This window comes from Chelonoidis abingdonii, chromosome 16 (assembly GCF_003597395.2).
Source record: "Chelonoidis abingdonii isolate Lonesome George chromosome 16, CheloAbing_2.0, whole genome shotgun sequence".
Lineage (NCBI taxonomy): Eukaryota > Metazoa > Chordata > Testudines > Testudinidae > Chelonoidis > Chelonoidis abingdonii.
In genome coordinates, this window is record NC_133784.1 from 16,899,207 (window position 1) to 16,924,935 (window position 25,729).

A 25,729-nucleotide genomic window follows, 5' to 3' on the forward strand; every position below is an offset into this window, starting at 1 on the left:
CAAATAAACTTTGCTTGCTTCTCCACCCTGGTGTGTTTATTGGCGCTAAGCACTCCAGGCACGGACCACTGTTGCTTGCCTCGGGTACCCTCTGTGCCTGCAACACCACCACCAGCTCCGTTCCACTTCCGAGTCCTGTCGTGTTCCCCCCACCCCCGGGGCTCTGCAGAGATGGGGTACTGGGGAGGGGGGACATCCTGACATCAGCAGCCCCCCACTCTGCACAGCAAGCAGGAGGCTGCCAGGAGCAGCTGGCCAGGGGCTCCAAGGCAAAGGGCAGGAGCAGCGTGGCACGGGGGGGAGGGGCATCTGACATGTGCGGCACTTGATTGACTCTTGTGCGACTGTGCAGGTATGCAGCTTAGCGGGAACACTATTCTGGACCACCTCTGGGACCCAGAGAGAAGTGGACATTCCTTTATACTGTCTCTCAGATAACTGATACAACAATGCAACTGTTTGGCCTGGGGTGGAAGTCATTGTCAACACTCTGATAGCTGGCAGTCCTCATCTACAACAACACGGCCAAGGATTAAACTTTCCACGCCAATAAACCCTAGAGAATGGAGTCTATGCCTGTGTGAATCCAAGAGTTCCAGCCTAGTGCTTTTTCTCATTGGCCACCATTACTGCCCAAGTTCTCAAGTACACGACATTCGAAAACACTGTTCATGGACTAGATACAGACTGGCTGCCGCTTCCAGGATGGGAGGAACTGAACTGAGGCCCTCAAATGCTGATCCCATTTGAGCTGGGGAGAGTTTCATACAGGCAAAGGATGGCCCCCTTTCAATCTCTGGCACTAAAACAGAGCTCACCGTTGCTGAAGAGGAACCTCCTGGCCATCTCAGTCCCTGGCACCAAGGGCTCCTTGGTTCTGACAACTTGGGATAACTACCCACTCTGGGATGATCTCAAAGTCCCCTTTCTGCTGCAACCAGCTTCTTGTTCTAAGCCTGGAGGTTGGTAGATCAAAGGACTCCAGGGATAAGATATGGTTTCAGTAGATGATGGTCTATTGTTATTTGTATTACAGTAGCACCTAGATGCCTTGAGATTGGGGCCCTATTATCCTGGGCACTGTACAGACCTGCAGTAGCGGCCCCCGCCCCAAAGAGCTGACAATCCAAATAGAAGTGACAGAGGGAAACAGAGGCACAGAGCGGTAAAGGAACTTCCAAGGTCACACAGCAGATCAGTGGCAGAGAGTCTGAAAGAGAACCAGGTCTCCAAAGTCCCAGTCCAGTGACTTATCCACTGGACTAAATTCCAGCTTGCAGTCTGCCCAGGAAGTGCTAGGATGAGAGTCCGGTCACTGAGGAAACCCCACCTCAGACCTCACGGTCCATCCTTGAGCAGCTCTTTGGAGCTGACAGTGATGGAACCTCTCAGCACAGACTCAGTCTACCTCAGCGGTTCTCAAATTTCATTGCACCACAACCCCTTTCTGACAACAAAGATTACTACAGAATCTCAGTGCCTTGTATAACTCTAGAATAGTTAGTATATTTGAAATCAAAATGCATTACAAGGCTGCATCTACAAGAAAATAGCCACTAAACATTTTAGTTCACAATCCACTCGCAAGACAATCTTTATATCCAGCAGTAAAAAATAAATATGCACCTATGAGAGAAGTGAGCTTGTATTGATGAACACAAAGGCTTGAAGCAGAGCTCTGTGTGGGTGAGGTAAAGATGGAAGCCCTGTATTTGTTTTTCCGTAAAGTCAGTGCTGAAAACCCAGCTTCACACAGGTAGGTGGATGAAAAATAGCATGAGTGCTTTCAAAGCTGCAGATGACAGCTCTGTATATTCTTCACACACAGCAATCCAGAAGTTAGCAAAGGGTTGTTCAGAAAATCTCAGCATCAATGCCTCATCACAGGAAAGATCCATTAATGTTTCTTTCACTATAAAAAGTGATAACAGCACTTGCAGTCACTTCTGCATTAAAGGGATTTCTAATCCATGCCTGTTTTCTGATCCTTTACAGGGAAGTACTCCCGAAGCTGCAGTTTAAGGCTTTCCAGGTGGCTGATAATGGATTGCAAATCATATTTTGGCAAGGCATTTTTATCCAAAAAAAGTTATCCAGTAAAAGGCACCCTTCAAAACTGCCACAGTCCACATGAGCATACCACAAGAAAATTTCTTGAATCAACTTTCAATTTGGTCAGTGAGAGAAAAGGTGGAAGTACTTTGTACTTGAAGTGAGGTACTGGGATTCAAAAATGTCTGCCAGGTAAGCTAGCAAAGCAAGCCACTTGGTATCTGCAAACTTCTCCACCAGCGGGGAATCTCTGAATGAACAATTCTCACTTCCTCTCTGAGCTCAAACAAATGATTGAGAACCTTTCCCAAGAGAGTCACCGAATTTCTGTGTGATAAAAGTAACTGACGATGCTCAGCTCTCATCGCAAACAAAACTCCAAACAGACATACACTTGTTGAGCTACTCTTGATGAAGCTGACTGTGCGAACAGCAGGGCTGCCCAGAGAGGGAGCAAGTGGGGCAATTTGCCCCAGACCCCGCAGGGGCCCCCACGAGAGTTTTCGGGGCCCCTGAAGCAGGGTGCTTCACTCACTCCGGGTGCCCTGGAAAACTCTCGCAGGGCCCAGGCCCCCGGCGCTTCTTCCGCTCCGGGACCCGCCGCCAAAATTACCACCAAAGCAGGGGCCCCACACCGCCAAAAACCCCAGGCCCCCTGAATCCTCTGGGCGGCCCTGGCGAACAGTTTACTCAAGAACTTGTTTTAGAATGAGTGGCATTTTTTTTGCGATTAGGACTTGCCTGTGTATAATACAGTGAGTCCAAACTGCTGCAGTACAACACCTTTCACTTGAGTGCTCTCTCACTGTTTTTTTCCAGTCTTGGCACAAGTGCCGTCCCTGCAAATTCCTACACAGCACTGTTATTCCAAGCCAGAATCAGAGACAAAAGGATCCAAAAGTGCAAAGAGCTGTTCCCCTGTAGTATGCTGTGGTAATGGCTGGTAGAACAGAAATTCCTCTTGGAGTTTTTCCCATCGCTCTCAAATTTTATGTATGTCAGTATCTGAACAGCACTAGATATCCATCGTTTTGTCAAGCTGAATGGCAAAAAAGGACTTTGCTTGATTTTGGCAATCACTTGCTCAGTCACGTTGTCTGCCCTACGTGAATACGCCTTGCAATGATTCAATTCTCCTGACACTAAGCTGAGTTGCTGCACCTTGCCCCACCATAATTGAAAACACTTTCTTGGTACATGGCCGAAAAAAAGTTTTTCTGATAGTGTGTGGTGTCCCGGTTTTAGCTATCCAGTATGACACATGAAAGATGTCTCAAGGGCGCTCTCATTTGCTGTAGTTGCCATTCTCAGTGCTCTTTTCTAGCCCTGTAGCTCTCCCAGCTTTTGCTGGAGAAAAATTGAGCAGTTTTGTCTGAAGAGAACTGTGCTGTGTCTGCAAGTGCCATAACATAACATTTTACATGGTTTTAAGCTCTCCTTTGCCAGAACTTCACCACACACGACACACTGTGCCCATGGGTCTTCCTCAAAGCCAGTCCATGTAAAATCAAAATTACAAATATTTCGGATGGTATTTGCGGTTTCTTTTCTTTTTTCTTTTTTAAACTGCAGTTTGGATCCTTGTTGTGAACTCTTATTTAGCTACAAGTGGCAACTGACTACCCTTCATTACCCCTCTTTCCTACACTTTTCTTCAGAAAATGGTTCATTGCTAAAATTATTTCTACATCAACTTCTCAAATTGGCTTCAACCATAACACATGCCGGGTCCTTGCTAGGAAACCACACAAGTGTCTGAGTAGACAGAAGTAATGCACAGAGCCAGGGTCAGGGAGTGGGAAGCAGGGCAATTGTCTGTGGCCCCATGCCAAAGAGAGCGAGCAGCTAAGTTACTCGGGCTGGGGTTCCGGCTGTCAGCAGGGGCTGAAATTTGTGGCAAGAAACTCAGGGTAGAGGGTGAGGGAGAAAGTGCCCCACACCCTCTCTGATACCCCTGCAGTTTCAGCCCCAGCCCCGCCGTCAGGTACTCTATATAGGTGTGCAATGATTAATCGGTTGTCTTAGCGAAGTTTCTGCCTATCAAAGGGGAGCTCATTATCAGTATTCTAGAGCAGTGGTTCTCAAACTTTTTTTTCCCACAGACTTGAAAATTGCTGAGGGTCTCAGTGGACCACTTATTGATCTTTCCAAATGTTGTTTGTACCGTTGGCTAAGTATTGTTTTGGATTAAAGAACTATATAAAAAACAAAAAACCCAAACCAAAAAAAAAAAAAATAAAAAAAAAAATAATCAGTTCTACAAATAAAAGCACACAAATCATATTTTAATATCAGTAGTCTTACCTTTCTAATGCGATGGATGTGCCCTCTCTCCCCTGCTGTGGCAGCCCCTGAGCTGGGGTTGGGAAGGAGAGCAGTCTCTCCCTGGCAACCGCAGCCCTGGAGCTGTGGAATGTTGCCTCTTTCTCTGGATGTGCAGCCCTGCACATCCCAAATCCCCCCCACCCTCTGCATGGCTCCACTAAATTAGGTGAGTGGCCCTTCGTTGTCTTGTGTGCGGCCGTCCAGGCACGCACCTTAGAGGGAACTATCCACGGACCACCTGAATGGAGCTTGCACACTGCAGGTGGTCCGCAGAGCACAGTTTGAGAACCTCTATTCTAGAGTTTCCTAGGGAATTCAGAGAGCTGAAGCCAAGATGCCCAATGCATCATGACAGCAGTGGAAATGGACAGTGCTGCCATATCAGCTGCATCTATGGAGGCTTGTAGCAATGCCCTAACCCAGGGGTAGGCAACCTGTGGCACGCGAGCTGATCTTCAGTGGCACTCACACTACCCAGGTCCTGGCCACTGGTCCGGGTGGCTCTGCATTTTAATTTAATTTTAAATGAAGCATCTTAAACATTTTAAAAACCTTATTTACTTTACATACAACAATAGTTTAGTTAGATATTATAGACTTAAAGAAAGACACCTTCTAAAAATGTTAAAATGAAGACTCGGCACACCACTTCTGAAAGGCTGCCGACCCCTGTTAGCTGATAGTTGACCATGAGCTATGATGGCCTGGAACTGTTCACAATGTTCTGCTGGAAGGTGATTCAACAGACAAGGTGACTTTTGATGGTATGACTGTACTTTGCCATAAGGGCTTGATAATTTGTGATCCTGAAGTGTAGAGTCACAGACAAATAAGCCATATGGCCCAACAGGTCAAGGTGCTTTGATCCTTATTGTATGCGGTCAATTTAGCATGGGGCTGCCTGCCACGTTCATTTACAGCTGAAACACAACCAAGGATTTAGGTGAAGGATGCTAGATGCTCTGTCTCAGCTGGAGGCAACTGAGAAGGCACTGAGGGCAGTTTGCTTGCATGACCCAATATATCCTCAGCAGGAGGCACAAGGAGGGGTAGGGCGCATGCACTGGTTGAATGGGCACTGCTACTAAAACTCTCCAATCAAAGGCAAATAGGGCACATGCACCTGAAGTGGAGCACCCACAGGAACACTACCGAAAGAACAAAGATCCATTACACAAAATATTGAAGCTAACATTGCAATGTATATAAAAATGTGATTAGTAGAAATCAGAATTTCCACTCAATATTAAAACCATAGATAAATGAATTAAAGGCTGCACAGTACAGTCTCCTAGGGATACAGGAAACCTGGTTTGGATTCAGTTTTACTTACCTAAACTATCAGGACTATCAATTGAAAAACACATAAGTATAACATCAGTGTCTGGATATGACAGAGGCCTAAGTCGATCATAATCTTCTTGTCCTGCAGTATCCCACAGGGCCAACTCAACCTATAGAAAAGAATGAAGGCAGTTAGCCAAAATGATCAAGGGGAAATCTGATTCAAGTGTGAGTAATCCAAGCAAAGCAGAGAGTGGATTTCAGTGAACATGACTCAACAGGAGGGGAACACAGTGCACTCCACTTTCACAAATGGAAAATGAGGAGTTGTCTATTCCCTGCATCCAAAAATCAATTTAACATATTGACAAGCTTTTCCATTATATCAGTGGTTATCTCTATACCTCTGAAGAGTGGTAGCTACCAGAAAGAAAAGCAAGATGGATGAACTGAAGGGATATAATAGCCTAAAAATAGTTCTCTGAGGCTGGGAAACTGCTCTACAAACAATCAAAGAGGTCACATTTTCAGTAAAACAGGACTATACATGCACTTGCTTTTCAGGAACTTGGATAGATTAACAAAATTCACCCCACACTCCAACTAAAAGACAAAAATGTCCAAGGGCCACTCATTTCTGTGTAGTTTTACTGAAGTTCCACAACCATAGTGGAAACTTAAACCTGCAATTTGCTGATCTTTCGTGTGCAACACCCAGTATTGCTAAGGGGTGAATAAATGAAGTCATCTTTTAAGATCTCAATTTGGGGCAGAGCAAGGAGAACTACAGCACAGAATTTTTTGGAAAAAAACAAACTAGAAAACTACAAGTACCTACAATAATAAATTTGTAAAACTGCAAATACTAAATGGATGGACCCTATGCAAAAAAAGAGTTCAGAAACTTTCCAAGCAGGTCTGGTTAAGTGCGACAGGCAGCAACTGGACTCCAATCAATATGCTTGAATGCCAAGCAACTGTCAATTGTTTAACTTATAAAGACAACAGCTCAAATGCTACTCTCAATTACAGGGTGCATCTGTATAGATTTCCAGGAAGGTTGCACTAATGTAACAGAGGGCAGGACTGGGCTCAGAATGAGACGTTACTTACCAGTAACTTGTTCTTTGTGTCTCCTTTGCGCATTCACATTTGTGGGAGCAAGCTCCTGGTGGTGAACACACGGAACCCTCTTCTAAAGCAGTGTCTGATGGGGGGGGTTGGGTGGATGGGCGAACAGATCCCCGTACAGTGACCCGACACAGCTGAGGAGCAATGTGGAGAGGAGGGGGGAGGGGGCATGAGTGCCTTTGTGTGGTGCTGAAGGAGTCGCTCTAGTCTACACAACAGTGCATACCCTTTAGCCACCTCAGCTCCTTCTCTCCTTTGAGGGCATCTGTGCATTCCCACTTGTGGGACACTAGTGAGCAGTGTTCCCTGTGACATTCCCCTCTGGTATTATCTGGACGGGTGATCTGCTAGGTCACTCCAATCCTTGACTCTGGGAGGCAGCCTTACCTTGCTCTGCTGTGAAAGCCCCCACTCCTGGGCTGTTCACGCACAGCCTCTGGCATGTAAGCTGCTCCTTGAATTGTGCAACCAAATGACACTAGCCAATATCTCCAATCTCAGACACAGGAACCTCCATCTTGCAGTGTCCAGTTTCATGCCTTCTGGACACTGCAAGCTTATATGAGTTCAAAGAAATTGATATGTACCAGGCTTGTTATCCCAAGGGGAGTTTCTGACATGCTTCAAACCAAATGCACAGCTTCAGGCAGAACAAACAAACATTAATTAATTAATCAATCAATCAACCAATCATAGAATATCAGGGTTGGAAGGGACCTCAGGAGGTCATCTAGTCCAACCTGCTGCTCCAAGCAGGACCAATCCCCAGATAGATCTTTGCTCTAGATCCTTAAATGGCCCCCTCAAGGATTGAATTCACAACCGTTGGTTTAGCAAGCCAATGCTTAAACCACTAAGCTATCCCTCCCTCCAAAAAAACTGCAAAGATAAATTTTAAGTGATTATAAATCAAAACATAAGTCAGATTTGGTCAAATGAAATAAAAGCAAAATGCATTCTAAGCTGATCTTAACACTTTCAATGCCCTTACAAACATAGATGCTTCTTACCACAGGCTGGCTGGCTGACTGCCCTTCAGCCAGGCTCGCCCCTTTGATCAGCACTTTAGTCACTTGGTGGGGTGTCAGTAGATGTAGGTGGGAGAGGAAGAGCATGGCAAATGTCTCTCCCTTTTATCATTTCCTTTATTCCCTCTTGGCTTTGCCCACCCCCACGCCCCCTCAGGATCAGGTGAGCAGTACCTCATCACAGTCCCAAACTGGCCAAAGAAGAGTGCGTGTGTGTGACTCACTGAAGAGTCCAACAGATCCTTTTGTTACTGCCTAGGCCTGTGTCCTTAGTTCCTGTGAAGTTGGGCTGGGTTTGTCCCATACCTGCCCTGATGAGATGTGAACTGCCTCTCTGCTCTTGGACAGTTTTTGCCTGGGCTTATTTTAAGCTATGAGGATATATTTTCAGCCTCATAACTATGTACAGTAATGTTACAGGTTATAATTTCATGTAACATTACTGTAACAACAATGCTCAGTGCAGCATGAGCCTTCCGAAGACACCTGACATGACAAACTTTGCATTGGATACCACACAATCATTTTACAAGGATGAACATGGGAGCGTTGGATGTTCCCCCGAGGTACTGAGCATCATGTTCTCTTAGGAAGAAGGAGGGCAAGGAGAGCGCTAAAACTTGGACTGAAGCATTGTCCTACCCAATTTCGCATCGGAGTCCAATTTCAAAAGAAAAATGCCTGGTTAAGGTGTGCACTGAACTCCATGTTGCTGCTCTCTCTTTCTCCAACAAGAATGTGCTTGAAAGAAGCCACAGCTGTAGGAGTGGCTCCAGTACAATTTTTTAAAACTATAGGTACTGGTACTTTAGTTATGATTTAACAATTCTATGCAACTCTTAATCCACTGGGATAATTTATGTAGGGAGAAATGCCATGGGGAGTCTCTCTCCATGAACTATAAACAGAGTTTGTCTTAATAGATTTTGTACAGTCTAGTTCAGGGGTCTCAAACATGCGGCCCACGAGCCGTATGCGACCCGCCAGGTTATTTTCTGCAGCCCACAAGCTCCTTGTCGCCCCTCCGCCCTCCCCCAGCTTTCACCTAGAGCAGCTCCAATCTGGCACACACCAGGGGCAGGGCAGGCTCCCTGCCGGCCTGCCCTGCCCCCGGGCTGCTCCAGGAAGTGGACAGAACCTAGGGGAGGAGAGGCACAGGGGTGTGTGTTGACAATGCTTCAGGCACCACTCCCAGCAGCTCCCATTGGCCGCAGTTCCCCATTCCCAGCCAATAGGAGATGCTGGGGGCGGTGCTTGAAGCAACAACAGCATACACACCTCTGCACCTCTCCTCTCCCACCGTTCCAACCACTTCCTGGAGCACCCGCGGGGAGCCTGCCCTGCCCCCACTGCATGCCAGGCCAGAGTCCGCCCCCTGAACCCCTCCTGCAGTCAAACCCCCTGCCCTGAGCCCCTTGTCGCACCCCGCACTCCTCCTGCACCCCAACCCACTGCCCAGAGCCTCCTGCCGCATCCCTTCTGCACCCCGATCCCCTGCCCTGACTCCCTGCCGCACCCTTCACCCCAACCCACTGCCCAGACCCCTTGCTGCACCCCTCACCCCTCCTGCATCCCGATACCGTCCTGACCCCTTGCCACACCCCTCACCCCTTGTGCACCCCACACCCCAAGCCACTGCCCAGAGCCCCCTGCCGCACCCTGACCCCCTGCCACACCCCTCATCCTTCCTGCACCCTACACCCCAACTCCCTGTCCTGAGCCACTGTCACACCCCACACTGCTCCTGCACCCCCTTGGGGGCAGGGAGGGGGCAGAGTTGGGGTGGGGATTTTGGGGAAGGTGTTGGAATGGGGGCAGGGAAGAGGTGGGGCCTCAGGGAAGGGGTGGACTAGGGGCAGGGCCGAGGGTGGCATGGGTGAAGTGTCAGTAATGCGGCCCTTAGGCCAATGTACTAGTCCTCAAGTGGCCCTCCTGGTCATTTGAGTTTGAGACCCCTGGTCTAGGTAAACCCAGGGAGTTATTTTAACACAGTGTGCCAGTGTGTTTCCCTGAGATGGGAATGGGGTTTTAGGAAGAAGACAGCAAGGGAAATGTATTGACTGAGGTGCAAGTCAGATATCAGCTTAGGCCTTATCTACACTACCGTGGTAAGCTGACCTAAGTTACACTACTTCAGTTACATGAATAATGTAACTGAGGTTGACGCAGTTTAGGTCGACTTACCAAGGTGTCTACACAGTGCTGTGTCAATGGGAGACGCCTTCCATCTACTTTTAGGGTTGCCAGGCATCCAGTTTTAGACCACAACACCCAGTCAAAAATGGATTCTGGCAGCTCTGGTCAATCCTGCCGACTGGGCCATTAGAAGTCCAGTCAGCAGTGTTGCAGGTTTAAGGCAGGCGAGTCCCTAACTGTCCTGGCACTGCGCTGCACCCTGGAAGCAGCCAGCAGGTCTAGCTCCTAGGCAGGGGGGCCATGAGGCTCCGTGTGCTGCCTCTGCCCCGAGCACTGGCTCCACACTCTCATTGGCCAGGAACTGTGGTGCCTGCAGGCCGCACCCAGAGCCTGCTGCCCCACCCCCAATCTAGGTGATGGACCTGCTGGCCACTTCTGGGGTGCAGCATGGTGCCAGATCAGGCAGTGAGCCTGCCTTAGCCCTGAGGCATCGCTGACCGGGAGCTGCCTGAGGTAAGCCTGCACCCCAACCCCAAGCCCCAACACTGAGTCCCCCAAACCCAGAACCCCTGCTGCAGCCCAAACCCCTCATCCCCAGGCTCAGCCCAGAGCCTGCACCCCCAGCTGGAGCCCCCCCCACCTCAATTTCCCATCCCATCTCAGAGCCAGCATGCTCCATTTAGAGCCCTCACCCCCTCCCACTCCCTAACCCCAGCCCAGTGAACGTGAGAAAGGATGGGGGACAGTGAGCGACAGAGAGGGGTAATGTAGTGAGTGGGGGGCAGGGCAGGGCAAGGGTATTTGGTTTTGTTTGGTTAGAAAGTTGGCAACTCTACCTACTTCCCTTACTCTTCTCAGGGAGCTGGAGTACTAGAATCGATGGGATAGTGCTAAGCCAATCGATGTAATGGGTCTTCACCAGACCTACTAAATCAATGCCGCTGCATTGATCGCAACAGCGCTGATCTATCGGTAAGTGGTCATCGCCTTAGGCATGATGGAGCCTCATAGCCATCTTTGAGACATGGTGTAAGGTGGTGTAGCCCTTGTGCCTGGAGTACTTACCCTCCTTGCAGAGGTGGAGGCAATAATGAAAGTTGTATTTAGAAATAAGATGTTCTAAAGAAGCTAATCTAGGAAGCTCAAAAATAGGGAGGGGAGAAAAGAGGAGGAATTAGTACAAGATTTAAATCCCAAGAGGAAGGACACTCCTTGGTTGGAGGAAAAGCATTAGTCAAGCCTTTAGAAATCTGGAGACTGGAGTGGAGGGAAAATTGGTCTGCCTCTGACATACTGCTAATAGCAGAAACGGCTGCCAGGTGAACCTTAAGAAATGCACCCAACAGACCAGACCTTGGGTTGCAAGATGCAGTAAATAGCCCAGATGTGCAAAAACCCATTTTGGAATGGAGGCATAACCTTGTCATTGGTCCAGATGCAAAATCTTTTCATTTTTGTTTGAAAGGGGAGCTCTTCCTAAACATGAGCATGATGGACTGCAATCTAAGAACAGGTGTGTTCCACACTAGTTAACCAGGCTGTCATCCATGCTGTGAGATGTAGCATCTCGGGATTCGGGTACAGTATTCTACACCAAGACAAGCAGTCTGGAGACAGAGACAAGCAGGTTAGGGTGGTTACCTAGAGTGGTCCAGGAATTTGTGTACCAGAGTTGGCATGGTCACAGGTTAGGAAAAAAAATCAGAGCAGACAGTCACTGATTCTAATGACCCTGAGATCACAGGTGCAGGGGAGAGACAGGTCCCACTTCAGAAGAAATGTATCAGAAAGAGGTATTGCCTCTTTCTGCTCTGGTGCAGCAGAGTTGGCGCTTGGTATTTTGCCTTGACGTGAAATGGTATAGTTTTTGTGTGGCCCCATTTGATAAAATTTTCTGACCACTGATGTTTTTAGAGACCATTCATATAGATTCTTCATCTTGCTGCTCAACAAGGCTGCTTGCACATTTTCTTCCAACAGATATATGCCTATCAGATGGATCTGGTGCTTTCTACACCACATCTAGTTTCTTTGCTCTACTTGATGATGGAGAACCTGGCTGTAATGTTGTTCATTATTAACTAATATCAGTTTCCCTAAGGACCCATCACATTGGCCTGAAAACAATGGTGATGGCACTTGGACTCTTGACTTCCATCGGGGATGAAGTGGAGGGGTCAGTGGCAAATGTGGATGTGAGAGCAGAAGGGATGGACTGTATACCCTACAAGATATTTTTCTTGGCCCCGACCAGGAAAGCTGTTGTAGGACTTCAGGAGAGATCACAAATTTCCTCTAAAAACAGCAAGGAGTCCTTGTGGCACCTTAGAGACTAACAAATTTATCTGGGGATAAGCTTTCGTGAGATATAACCCACTTCATCAGATGCAAACTCTAAGGTACCACAAGGACTCCTCATTGTTTTTACTAATACAGACTAACACGGCTACCCCTCTGAAGTTTCCTCTGTAAACTGCATGGTTAGACTATGGTGTTTTGTGACCCAGTACTGCAGTGGTCTCACATGAAAGTGAGCTTGAGCCATCACGTATGCTGAAGAGGCCACAGGGCTCATAAGGCTCAAATGAACTGTGGCACTGAGTGTGATCAGGGCTTGCAAGATCTTGAGGAACCTGTCCTCAGAGGAAAGCTCTGGCCTGGATTGAATCCAGGAATGACCCAATTAGATCAATTGGCTGGACTGTGAATTTCTCATGGATTATTTGAGGTACCAGAGAACAGGTTGCAAGTGTATTCAAAATGCCAGTTCTTGCTGTGGTTTTGCGTTTACTAGTTAATCGTCCAGGTGCTGGTATACACAAACACCCCTTCATCTGAGATGGGCGGCCACCACTGCTAGACATAAATAACCAGGGACTTATGGACAGGCCGAAAGAGAAAATTTTGAACTGGATAGCTGATTCCCAAGTAGAACACCTCAGGTATTTGATGTGCCTCTTCCTGATGAAACGTGAAGGTATCTAGAATCACGTACCATGTCTCCTTTAAATCAAGGGTTATGTACCAGTCTCCATGGGATACGGATGGAGATATGCTCTCTCTCTCTCTCTCTCAAGATGGGTATCCTGAACTTGAAGGTATATGTGTACTTGTTCAGGTTCCTTTGTACTAGGATGGATCTAAAATTACCTGCCTTCTTGGACATCAGGCAATAAGGATTGTATTCATTCCCTCGATATTCCAGTGGGATTTTATTCTCCCTTTGCAAGGAGGGATACCAGTTCATATAAGACGACTTCCTCATGAGACTGGTCCCAAAAGAGGAAGGAAGGTGACGATGGTGAGGGGACAAAGTGCAGAACTGGACAGACTGCCAAGATTGCAGATTGGTATCCAATACCCAATGACCAAAAGTAAGGGAGTAGCAATCACTACAGGAGGAGGAAACAAGTTCCAAAGAAAGGAGATAGGGTAGAGATAGCTGAAGAAGTGCTGTTAGAGTGGTATTTCTCCCTTGAAAGTACCCTCAAATCCACTGTTTTGAGGCAGATGCTACATGCTGCAAAGGGGTATGATGAGAAATCCTGGTACTGTGTTACTAGAATCTCTCAGTATTTGGTTTGGCAGGTGGCTGGTATCGTCTTTGGTGCTACACATCTTGAGGATAAGCTGGGATCTGTCTCTGGTCACAGAAATCATGGCATGAGAACCTCCTTTGGAAGAAACTATTACACTGGAAGACACCTAGTGAATGAGCTATGGCTATAGTTGTCTTGATCTTTCCTAGGATCTAATCTGTGTGTTACTAAATAGGCAGTTTCTCTTTAAGGGCAGATCCTTGATTTTACTTATACTACGGCAATAGCCCTAAATATCTAAGCTAGGACTCACTCTCTCCCCCGCCCCAGAGATCTCCATTTTCCTGGTACTTGTATCTGTAGCGTAATATGCTGCCCTCAAAGAATGCAAAGCCAACATTCAGCCCTCACTTGACCAGGATTCTGGCTGCTTCTTTTTGTTCTTTGGGGAGAAAGTCCAAAACGGGGTTCATTGTATCCCATATGACATAGTCGTACCCCACCATTATGGGTTGGTAATTCACCACTCTGAGACCCAGAGATTCCCAACAAATAGGACCTTCATCCAAAAGGATCCTTTGGTACTCATGTGGACAGAATGAGAAGCTCTAGCCCCTCAACATCTTTCCTGAGCAGTAGACACTACCAGGGAGCTGGTAAGCAAGTGCTGCTGCAGAAACTGGTGATCTTTGGAGGGGATGGGGTACATGCTATCTACTTTCTTTACAACAGGTGGAACAGGAGACAGATGAGAGCTATATCCTTGACTGTGTTCAACAGACCACTATTGGGAAGTTAGGCAGTTATCGCCTTGTAAAATGTCAAATAAGGAATGTTTCTGGTGTTGTGATCCCTGTCAATAACTGAAGCATACAAGCCATCATCCCTAAAAGTTTCAGGAACTGTTTGTACACTTGTCAATGGGGCATGACTGTTACAATCTGATTGTCTAGGGTAGTGGCATCTGTACTATTCCCAATAAAGGACTTATCTGGTTCCTGTGAATCATCGCCACCCCAATCAACTGGTCCATATTCTGATCTTGAGTATTAGGGAGTGGTAGTGGGATAGATGCCAAAGACCTGGTGTTGATCGCATTACCAGTGATAGCATAAGTGCTGGTGATAGCCAGTGTTGCTGGAGTCAGTGGCAAACCTTCTGGGAGTTGTATACTGTAGTGGCCTGGAAAGTGGAAATATTGCTTCATTCAACAAAGTCTTCACTGAATCCTGCATAGGGGGGGCCACATTATTAACTGAAGCAAGCCTGGTATAAAGTCTTTTCAGGACCCCTATGCCTGAGGGGAAGTGAATGGTCTCGAGCCCCAGTGCTGAGGTTGCCAAAAAGAACTCTGATTCAAAAGGTGCTCCACGTCAACCCCAGAGTGGCATAAACCCAGTCATGGGGCTAGCTGAAGATTTTGGGCTGGATGGGGAATAATGCATTGGAGAAGCTAGGATTCTAACTGGTGGCCCAGAGCTCCGACTGGCAAGTATTGATATCATTCAAGGAATTCTCAGCGGCAATAGTCCTCAGGGTATAGGCACGAATGTACCTGGTGCTGGAAATGACCTTGCTGTTCTGGCTGATGCTGGAGGTTGTTCTTTTGTGCACACACACTCTCACTGGGGACCAGGACAGAAGGTACCATTTGTTCTTTCTATGCCCATCCTCCTCGATTATGTGCTTTCTCTTTCCTTTTGCACTGGTGGCACTCCTTTTCCACTGCACAGATGGTCTTACCTGAGCCTGGAGCAGAAATCTGTCTGAGCTGGAGGAGGGGTTCTGTCACTAACAGCTGAGAACTAGCAGCATAACCAGCTGAGATTACTGAATGCCTGATGTGCAGGAGGAAGCCTCCTGTGTTGGTGCCAGCTTAGGCTTGATGGCTATGGCTGCAGCCACCGAGGCTGGAGGGATCCTGTGTCACACCCTTTAATGGTGGGTGGTTCTGGAGCTGGGGAAATAGTGTTCTTGGGTGCCACAGGCAAGGACCTCAGCACTGAATCTGGTTCTGTCTGGTCTAAGTGCCAAAACAGGGTCCTATGTTGCATTTGGTTGAAGGCTTTAGGCAGCCAGGTGGGCCTCCAGCCTGAGATCTACCTCTGTGGGTTCCAGAAGTTAAAGTGCCACTTATCACACACTGAGATGTGTCGCCTAGGCACAGATGGCAACGTACATGCATATCAGATTGTGGTCTGTCAAGAGGCACACCTTTTGAAACCTCATTTTGGGATCAGGGCCAGGCACATTTGCCCTTGCTTGGGAGAGCCTTAGGGCTCAGAGGTAAAAGCTCAGGAGGCATACTTAATTATTTTGAGCTTCTTAATTAGACTAACTATCCTTATTAGCTATTTACCAAGGTTGTCTCAGTCAACCTGGACACAAGAGAAGGGCCACTCTCACTACTGGCGATTATGAAGAAGGAGCAGAGGCAGCTAGAGGGTGCATTCTGTTTGATAGAGACTAGGGCGGCTGATGTCAGTGCTGCCAGAAGGCACTTGCATACTAACCCCCAGACATTGTTTTGAACAAAGTGCTGCATACTTGCCACCAAAAGATAACTCCCACAAGAGGAAATATATAAAGGCCCACAAAGAGGAACCATAATGTTGACAAAATTATGACCAGTGGAACTGCTAAAACAGTGAACCAGATAACCTATCCAGAAATGCTGCCACCCAGTATCTTCTCTTCACAAGACGACATCCTGGCATTCTACTCACCACTGCCAGAAAAATAAGTTACTGCAACAAGATCATACCCTAGACAATTGCATTTTGTATAAGCTTCTCAGCTCAAAGAAGGTTGGTGGGATTTTGTTCAGACTTAAAAACCAGCTATAGACACATCACCACTCATAGATGATCTCTCTCTCCCCAAACAGGTTTCAAATGTGTTTTAGGTCCTATAAGAACATACATCTCTCTAGATGTTTCACATACATAGGTCTCCTCACCATTCTGAATAAAACAAGTGCTGTTTAACTGTTGCAGAAATGTGTACCTACCTGCTTTCCATCCACTTCAATATCTGCTACATAATTTTCAAACACTGTGGGAACATAAACTTCAGGGAACTGGTCTTTGCTAAATACAATCAGCAGACAGGTCTTTCCACAGGCACCATCACCCACTATAACCAGCTTTTTCCGAATGGCTGCCATAGCTAGGGGGAAAAAAAAAAAATAAAAAAAAAGGACTTGACAAATATAACAGAAATAATCATCTATTATATAACAGAAATGCTAGAAACTGAGTAACTGATTATCTCTATGTCCCCAATCAGCAAGAACTTTGAAAATTGGTACACTCGTTCCTTAAGACTGCTGTGTATGTCATCAGTTTTGACCAATTCACCATCCTCTGAAAACCTTACAACCCTAAGGACACTTGCCCCACCATGCAGCATAGGACCATATGGACTTGGAGGAGGGAGAAACAGAACCAGATGTGAAGTGGGGAATCAGGTATCTAGGTCAGATCATTGTTAGAACAAGTGGATACATTTCTAATGTAGAAAGTGGCTGGAAAACTAAGGAAAATGTTTAGAAGCCTACTGAATCCAGAGGAACAAGACAATTCTCCTGGGACATCTGGTACCCAAGAATACATGTGATTGTCTGTTTCCCATAGTAAATCACAGGGTAAAAGGGGAGGGGAGACCAATAGTCTGATGCGGTAGTGCTTAGTAGTTCTTTGTGTGTCTTGTAGACTCAAGACAGGAACCTATCAAGACATGGGAAGCAAAAGAGTGCAAGTAGTATCCTCTGGCTCCTTTCTGAATCGTTTGCTTTCTCAGAGAAAGTTCCTCTTCGGTAATGCCAATCAATGTCTACACAAATATTCTGTTAAACTGATGGCCAAAGCTGTAAAACTTGCCATGCTGAGCCAACAGAAAATGTATTTTAACTATAAAGGTACCAGAGGCTTTCCACTCCTTCCTGACATCCAGTGCCACCCACATAGACTGAGTACTTTACTGATATGGAATTATCTCAGTGTGTTGGACAGGTTCCTAAAGCAGTAAGCTCCATGAATATGCTACACGGGCTCTTGAAAGCAATTGTCTCCCCCTACAGCCAGTTCCAAGGACACTCACCCCTGTAGTAGCAAGAGAGCCTGAGATTTTTAAGCCCTTGTATTAGAGGGCTGCTATGAGGAAGGCCCTGATTACAGAATCTGGTAAGAACAGGGCAGATATTGCAAACACACACATTCCTAAGAAGTGCTAGGCACAACACACACACACACACTCCCAAAGGGTGGTACCACAACACCCCATACCAAGAATGGGACAAAACACATTCCCTAAAGATAACAGGAACACACTGACCCCTTTTAAAAGATAAGGTCAGCATGAACATACGTAATAGAGATGTTTTGATTTAACCAACATGTATAAGGTAATGGGTGATAAAGAGCCACGTCAGGGGACAGTAACTATGTCAGAGGCAGTACTAACTTGTTTGTATCAGGGTATAAAGATGCATCTCAGAGAGAATATCTTTGTCCACCTAAAGGGGAATAAAAAGTCCAACCATTCACTGAGCTGCGTCCATTATCATGGGCATACATGTCTTACTAGCCTCATAGTCTGCCAGGTGCTATTACTGTGCTTCGTTGACAATGAACCCGGCTGGGCACCTTTGCGCCTTAACGGATCTTGTGATCATTGGACGGCTCTCTCGAGATCTGCTGTGACAGCTGTTTGCACAGAGCTGGAACAGCCACAGGGAGAACGCACACATGCAGCCACACATCTAACACTGGTGACCCTGAATATTGATCTGGTAAGTAAGCAAGCTGTCCTGCGTAGGAATTGCGATCTAACATGACAGAAAACCACAATAAAGCAAATTTTTAATCCACTTTTGTGCCAAAAATAAGTTATTACCTTTTATTTAAAACTTTTAGTAAGAGACCTTGAGTGAACCGCCCAATGATCACAAGATTCGTTAAGGAGCGAAGGCACCTGGCCAGGTGTATAAGTTTACTGCCAAAGATTTAAAGAAATTCAAACCACTGAATCAGAAGTTCTCACTGGCTAACTACTTGGAAACAGAGCTTTTTGAAGTATGACAAACAGTGGCCTCTTCTGCAGGTGCAGAGAAGATATTCCTTTATTCCAGTTTATTCAACTAGTTCAGTTCAATGACCACTAGCTTGTTCATTTGTGAGATACCAATTGGGAGTTGAAAAAGCAAGAAAGCTTATTTTCTTTTCTAATCTTTGCATAACCATGAGGTGGGAGAAGAGGTAATCTATGAATTTGAAAAACTTGAAAGACAGATGACCAGAAACAATTAGTACAATTCACATTACATTAACAACTACATTTAATATTTCCTTAGTTTTAATTGCAAAACATGTACATAAATAAAACTACCTTAAATGTGCTGGATACTTTATTAACTAAGGCCAACAAATCCTGAAGCACAGCATCCAGAATGATGGGCTTGCTCTTTGAGGGGTTTAACAGCAACTGGGATAGAACATTCTGTGAAAAATATTCTACACATGTAGAATTAAAAGACTTTTTCTGGGGCTTTATATGGAACATATGCATTTCTTAGAAAAGATTCTCTTCAGCAATGGAGCATAACAGGCGCTTACTATTTTTTTCCATTTTATAATGAATCACTCTCCATCTCCCCTCTGCAATTACGTATGGTTCTTTTAAAATAAGCTAGCTTGGCAGCTTCTGGAGAGGAAACCCACACCAGGCTCACCCTGCACAGCATGAATCAGATGATTAGTTTCCATGGAAGGGATTCAACGATGACATTTCCTTAACTCAGACCAAGGTTTTTAGAAGTTATCACACAAGCTTTAAGACACAGTTTACTCCCTAAAGTCACAGTAGGATACAACAGAGTGGCTCCTGTTAGCTGAAAGTTAGCACACCAATATCTCTGCTCAGCCAGAGGGTATTTCTTGTGGTGCATAGAGGCATTCCCAAGACAATGTCTACTCAAAACATGCTTGTAAAAAGAAGCTAAAAAACTGACATTTCCCATCCTAAAGGTATGTCTCACAAAAGTGTGCATTTCCTTTTCCCCGCCATCCCCCTAATTCAGTTTCCAGATGAGCCATGTTTTAGGTCTGTCGTTAACATGCAAGTTTCAAGATCCTGCAAAGACCGTGGACAATTTCTGAACCCTCTGGCGACACCTTTGGATTGGATTTGTTAGCTATACCTGTAACATAGCTGAGGCATTAAAGCTGATCCTGGAGAGTCAATTGTGGGAATGGACTTCCACTATGGCATGGATAGCACTAATGGATTTCAATTCCTAATGGCAGTCAACCCACATGCAAAATGGGGACAGAGAGCCTCCCCAGCCAGGCAACAGAATAAAACTGTTGTTTGCTAACAAATGACAGAAAGGTGGTGCTGCACTTAATGGTATCCCAGAGAACAGGGATCTCTCACCCACCTACAGCCAGGTGATGGGATATGAGTACACCTGGTCTTTGCTCTTTGTGCAGTCAACGGACAGGCATTAGGAGGAACCTGTTTGTATATTAAAATTGGAAGCCACTCATCTGTAAAAATCTTTTCAGCCCTTACTAGCATTGGTCCAGCTCCTGTTGCTTCCACACTGCCAATGTCAGTTTCTCTAGCAGTGATGGCATTAGTACAGCACCCATATAAGGATCCTTGGCAGTGGACACATCCTCTGACCATTTTGTGACAGATATGATGAACAAAGGCATATCTTTGAGACTACTGCATCCACATTATACAGGTTATCTGCATTTTTGTGAGCTAGACCGTGGAAGCCTGAAACCTTGAAAGATTATTGTACTGAGACATACCAGTCATCATGGGCCCATAGGATATCCATAGACCTTTCAATCAATAAAAGATATCTGCACGTGTGTGTTCCTGGCTCACTGGCTGGGTTTCCTGCAGAATCTGGAATCACAAGGAGGTGATTCACACAAAATACCAATACTGGCTATACAGACACCCATCATCTGAAGCTTGGCCCTTCTGTTCCTCCTCCATCAAAGGGGTATTGACTTGTTTTATCTGCTTTAGGAAGCCTGTGAAACAAAGGCTCCACAACCGTATAAAGTGTCAGCATGAACTGACTGCAGCACCTCCGGTTTGATTAAAAACCCCAACATGAACCTGTAAACCAAGGGGGAGGCAAACCCTGCTCAAGGTAAGCTCAGTATGTGTTTAGACCTTGGATTGTTTTAAAATAGGACAAAAAATATCAGAGATAATCTAAAACAAATGTACCCCAGAGTTACAAACACCTCAGGAAGGGAGGTTGCTCGTAACTCTGAAATAGTTGTAACTCTGAACAAACAATTATGGTTGTTCTTTCAAAAGTTAACAACATTGACTTAAGACAGCTTTGAAACTACAATGCAGAAGGAAAATGCTGATTCCCTTTTATTCTTCTAGTAGTTTGCATTTAACATAGTACTATACTTGCTGTCTTTTTTTTTTTTTTTTTTAATCTCTGCTGCTGCCGCCTGATTCCGTAATTCAAATTCCAAATGGGGTGTGTGGTTGACTAGTCAGTACATAACTCTGGTGTTCTACTGTACTCTGCTTTGTGAAGATGCCCAGTTCATTAGTAAACAACTGTTCCTGGAGAGAGTGAAACTGCATGTGTTGAGCTAGGCCAGAACTGCTGGGAATTCCAGGAGGACTGCAGCTTAAATCCTTGGCCTGGGGGGAAAAAGATCTGTGTCCCTGGTGAGTGACAGGTGACAGCCAGAGGCTTGAGACCAAAGGGGGTCTCTCTTGAGCAAACCATGGAGTGGGTCAGAGAGACATAGGGTTAGAAGGGACTGCAAATGTCATCTAGTCTAATCCCTTGCTAAGATGCAGGATTTGTCATGTCTAAAGATCAGAGATGCAGTTACCCCAAAACTGACATTTAACTGCAGGTGGAACAGACAATACTACTCAGACTTAAGGTTGCCCAACATTTCCCATTATAAGACCATGGTTTTAGTTGCTTGTAACTGCCATATTTTAATCTTCTAGGCTGAAGTTTTTCCACACCAGCTGTTTGCCTATAATTGATTTTTGGGGAAAATTTCAGCAAAAGATTTCAGCTCTTTCTAAAATCATTGGGGAATGGAAAAAAACCACTGAAAAATTCTGACAACATTTTGTTGAGAAGCTTTGAACAAGGACTTGGTATTTTGCTTGTGGGGGAGTGCCAGTGTGCCTTTTGGCTACATTATAAACCTTTGAAAAACCTGAGGTCCCACCTACTTGGAGACTTTTGTTAGAGTTGGGCAGCTAAATTCTCCCAAGATTTCATGGAGAATGCTCCATCTCAAGCATGCAGGGGCCCAGCAGGACTTTCCCTGCAATTGCTCTTCCCAGCTCCTGCACTCTGCTGGATGCTAGAACTGAGAGCAAGGAGACTGATTTTTCTGTGCTCTCAAAGCTCTCTCTACAGACTCCCAAGCAGCATGGAGCAGGAAGTGATCTCACTCAGAGAGGACAAGCATAGGGGGGGCAGGGGGAGTGACAGGTGGGGGGAAAGACTGAATGAGGAGCCCAGGGGTGGGAGATTGGAACTAGAAGCATAGGGGAAGAGTTGAGAGAAAAACTGGAAAAGACTGGAAGGAAGGGGGCATGGGGAATGAAGGATCTGTGACCACTAGAGCACACTTTCTTCCAGAACCTAGAATGGAGATTCATGAGCATCACCCTTCCTCTGCTGTCAGCAAATATATGTGAAACCCACTGGCAAAGCATGAGTCTCATCCCCCTCTGATCCTTGTTTAGTCATCCTCTGAACAAAGAACCCTGAGACAATGAGACCCCAAGGTCACAATGCTAAGAGCAGATAGCTAGGCCCAGCCCCCAGGACAGGAGCCACTTCTGTATGGGGTGGCCTGGCTCTCCAGCTCCTGCCCCCCTCACCACGGTTGACTTGATCTCTAGCCCCATCAACAGGCCAGGGCAGGCTTGCTCTCCAGTCTCTTCACAAACTTCTGGTGTTAAAGCTGGAGTAACTGTCTGATGGCAGGTGATATACACTGATGGGCACCAAATGAACCTGTAGCCAGCTAAGGGACAGGCCCATTGCCTTTAGAGTAAGAAGACAGTCTACAATAATAGAAATATCCACCATCTAAGATATAGGATTTGGCTGGGCCCAGACAGAGAAACCTTTCTGCCTGGCTAAGTAACATTTCTTGGAGACTTCTGTGATATTAAGAATGGCTTGCATGCCTTCAGAATAGGAACCAAGCCGTGAGATGAAGCACATTCAGGTTGGGATGCCAGACTATGCCATTCTGCTGGGTCAAGAGAACAGGGAAAAACCTACTGCTTATAGGTGACGGGGATGACATCTGTAGGAAAACTGTCAACCAGCCATTTGGGGGAGATGAAGATGACTCATGCCCTATCCAACTGCATCTTCTATAGAACCCGAGGTAATAGTGGGATAGGAGGGACGGTATAGCTGAACTGATCTGTGTAAAGTGGCACAAAAGCATGCCCCTGTAGTCAGGGTGGATTGACTGAAACCGTCAAGTGGAAAACCTTGATTTAAACAATCTATTTTAGTCAACGTCTCCATTTTGTACTTGTACTTTTCTAAAGAACATCAGAATGGCCCTACTGAGTCAGACCAAAGGTCCATCTAGCCCAGTATCCTATGTTCCAACAGTGGCTAGTGCTAGGTGTCCCAAGGGGAATGAACAGAACAGGTAATCAAGTGATCCATCCCCTGTCCCTCATTCCCAGCTTCTGGCAAGCAGAGGCTAGGGACACCATTCCTGCCCACCCTGACTAATAGCCATTGATAGACCTATCTTCCACGAATTTATCTAGTTCTTTTTTGAAGGTTCACTCTCATTGGTCGATATAGCCATTAAAACATGTTGCTTCACAACTCAACAGAACCTTTACACTTTGATACATTTTTTTCTACCTACAAAGCTACACTATAACTATACACATTTATTTAAGCAGTTATATAGCTTAATATTTTCAGATTCCTATTAACTGTATATTTTTAGTACATTAGAAAATGGTGAATGATACCTTATTTACTAGTTAACTATTTGCTCGTGATTTGTGTCAAGCTAAATTCAGGTTGCCATTCTAAGGCAAACACACACAGGACAAAAAAATTTTTATTAAAACAAAACAACCTTAAATGTTTTGGATACATAAACTTCTCTTATCAAAACAATATTTCACATTTACAGCTAAAAGATTTCACCACCACCACCACACTCAGACAGCAAGAGTCCGTTCTGCCTAATGTCCATGGCCACCTTGTATGGCTTTACTCCAGGCAACTAAAAGCTCCACAGGGTTATTACTGATCTGGTACAGCCAAGTTAATCACAGATGGCCACGTGGCTGCCACCAGTCCATGACCAGGCAATGTCCCTTCCTGACCTCAACCCTGATCTTCAGAGTTCGATGTGTGTGGGACTCTCTCTGATGCGGGTTATATGACTAAAAAGTGCCAACCAGTGGTGATCGATGAGGACTTAATCCTCTCAAGGTTAGTTGTCAGTAATACATTCCGATTAAAATCGAACCACTTTATGCCCAGTACTCACTGCTGGCAAGGCATATGAAATGCCTCCAGCCTCCTGATGTCTTTTTTAAGCAACATCTATGTTTCTGGTCCATATAAGAGGACTGGAAGTATACAGGTTTGATAAACCTGTATTTTTGTATACAATTTCATTTTCTTTTGCCCTCCTCATCCTCTGGAGATCCTTCATGGCTGAGGCTCAGCCTTGGCTGTCTGTGCTCATTTCATGGCAATTTAATAAGTGATTTATTAAAACAGAAGGGTTAACTATAGTCAGTGAATTAAACTGATTATTTCAGACCAGCCAGGGAAAGTTTTCAAATATGCCTAAATGAAAGTGACTGGAGCATAAGCTCTTACTTACCTAAGTCTCCTGAAAATGAGCCAGTCTCCTAAATTACTTAAGTAGTCCTTTAAACTTATAAAATTAGCAAGATTTCATCCTCTCCCTCCTCATTTTTATTCACAGACTGGAAGAGAGAAAAGTTCTCTTGCCTTTTCAATCCTAAATTGATTTTTCCAGTTAGTCCAAATGGAGAATTTTCTCTATACCTGCAGAAGAGACAACTACAGTCAAAAGCTGGTTTAGCACTTTAATAACTCTAGCTCCAGGGGCTGTAGCTAGTGACTTCCAACTGTTCAGTAGCGTGAATTTCTTTAAAACATCAGCAGCACACATGTAATGCTTGAATGGTTCATCTCCAGCCCTGAAATTTAGTATGATTGGCATAGTATGGATGATTATTATATGTTCATGTCAAAGCATCATCTTCTTCAGCACTTAGACATCTACCCTGGTACTTTAGGTTGAGAATATTGGCAAGAAAATACAGTTAAGTGCTGGATCCATTCACTTATTTATTGCCTGTAATTTAATTTTGTCCTTGAGTATTCTTTATTGCTGTTGGACATCAATATAGAAGCAATCTTTCTGCCGTTTGTCTAAGACCATGGAAATATGTTTCAGGAAATTCAGTGCACTTTCTCCAATTCTCTTTAGTCTGATGTTGACTATTTTGGCTGTGACAGTTTCATCTGTTTTGTCACAATCTGCTTCACAAATTGTCATCAGGAAAGGCCAGTTCTTAATAAACAGTTCAAAATAGTCAACCACTGAATTCCATCCTACATTTTGGAGGAGAATTCATTTGGATGCCCCTGCTCTCTTCAGTGAGGCTGAAACAAAGTGGTTGTTATGGAAGCATTTTGCAATTTCACCATTTTCCTTTATTCGAAAGTTGTACTTAGGCCGTCGTTTAAAAGATGCCTCAAATGAGCACTGCACCCATATATTGCAAGTTGCAGGATTCTTGAGACAAAAGCTATGCACTTGATAACTGAATTTTTGTTCAGTTTGTTACAGCTTTTACTGCTACTTCTTTTAAATATTCTGCTGCATGGGCATCTTCTGATGTTCCAATTGTTTCTGAAAGACAGACGACTCCATCTTCTGTTGTTACCAGTTAACATAAGCCTCTCCCCCAAATCTGGACCTTAGCGTCCAAAATCTGGGTGCTTAGCATGAACCTCCAAGCTTAATTACCAGCTTGGATCTTATCTCGCTGCCACCAGACAGGAATTACAGCGCCTGCCTCGCTCTGGTCCCCCAACTTTCCCTGGAGGGACCCCAAGACCCAGAAGCTCTGAGTCTTACCGGCAAGGGAAATACTCCACTTCCCTTCCCCCTC

At 45.4% G+C, this 25,729-nt stretch overlaps 1 protein-coding gene across 2 annotated transcripts in view; it reads right to left on the reverse strand.

Annotated features, from left to right (window-relative positions):
* RHOA (ras homolog family member A) overlaps positions 1 to 25,729 on the reverse strand; it is an 87,815-nt gene that overhangs the window by 5,045 nt on the left and 57,041 nt on the right. The window contains exons 2-4 of one of the 2 annotated variants that reach the window (XM_032765762.2): positions 24,406 to 24,593; positions 16,506 to 16,663; positions 5,711 to 5,831 (exon numbers count right to left, since the gene is read on the reverse strand). In XM_032765762.2, coding sequence (XP_032621653.1) covers positions 5,711 to 5,831; positions 16,506 to 16,661 — 277 coding nt within the window. In that variant the 5' untranslated portion in view covers positions 16,662 to 16,663; positions 24,406 to 24,593. The remainder of the gene's footprint in view (positions 1 to 5,710; positions 5,832 to 16,505; positions 16,664 to 24,405; positions 24,594 to 25,729) is intronic. The other variant, XM_032765764.2, reaches the window with a different exon arrangement.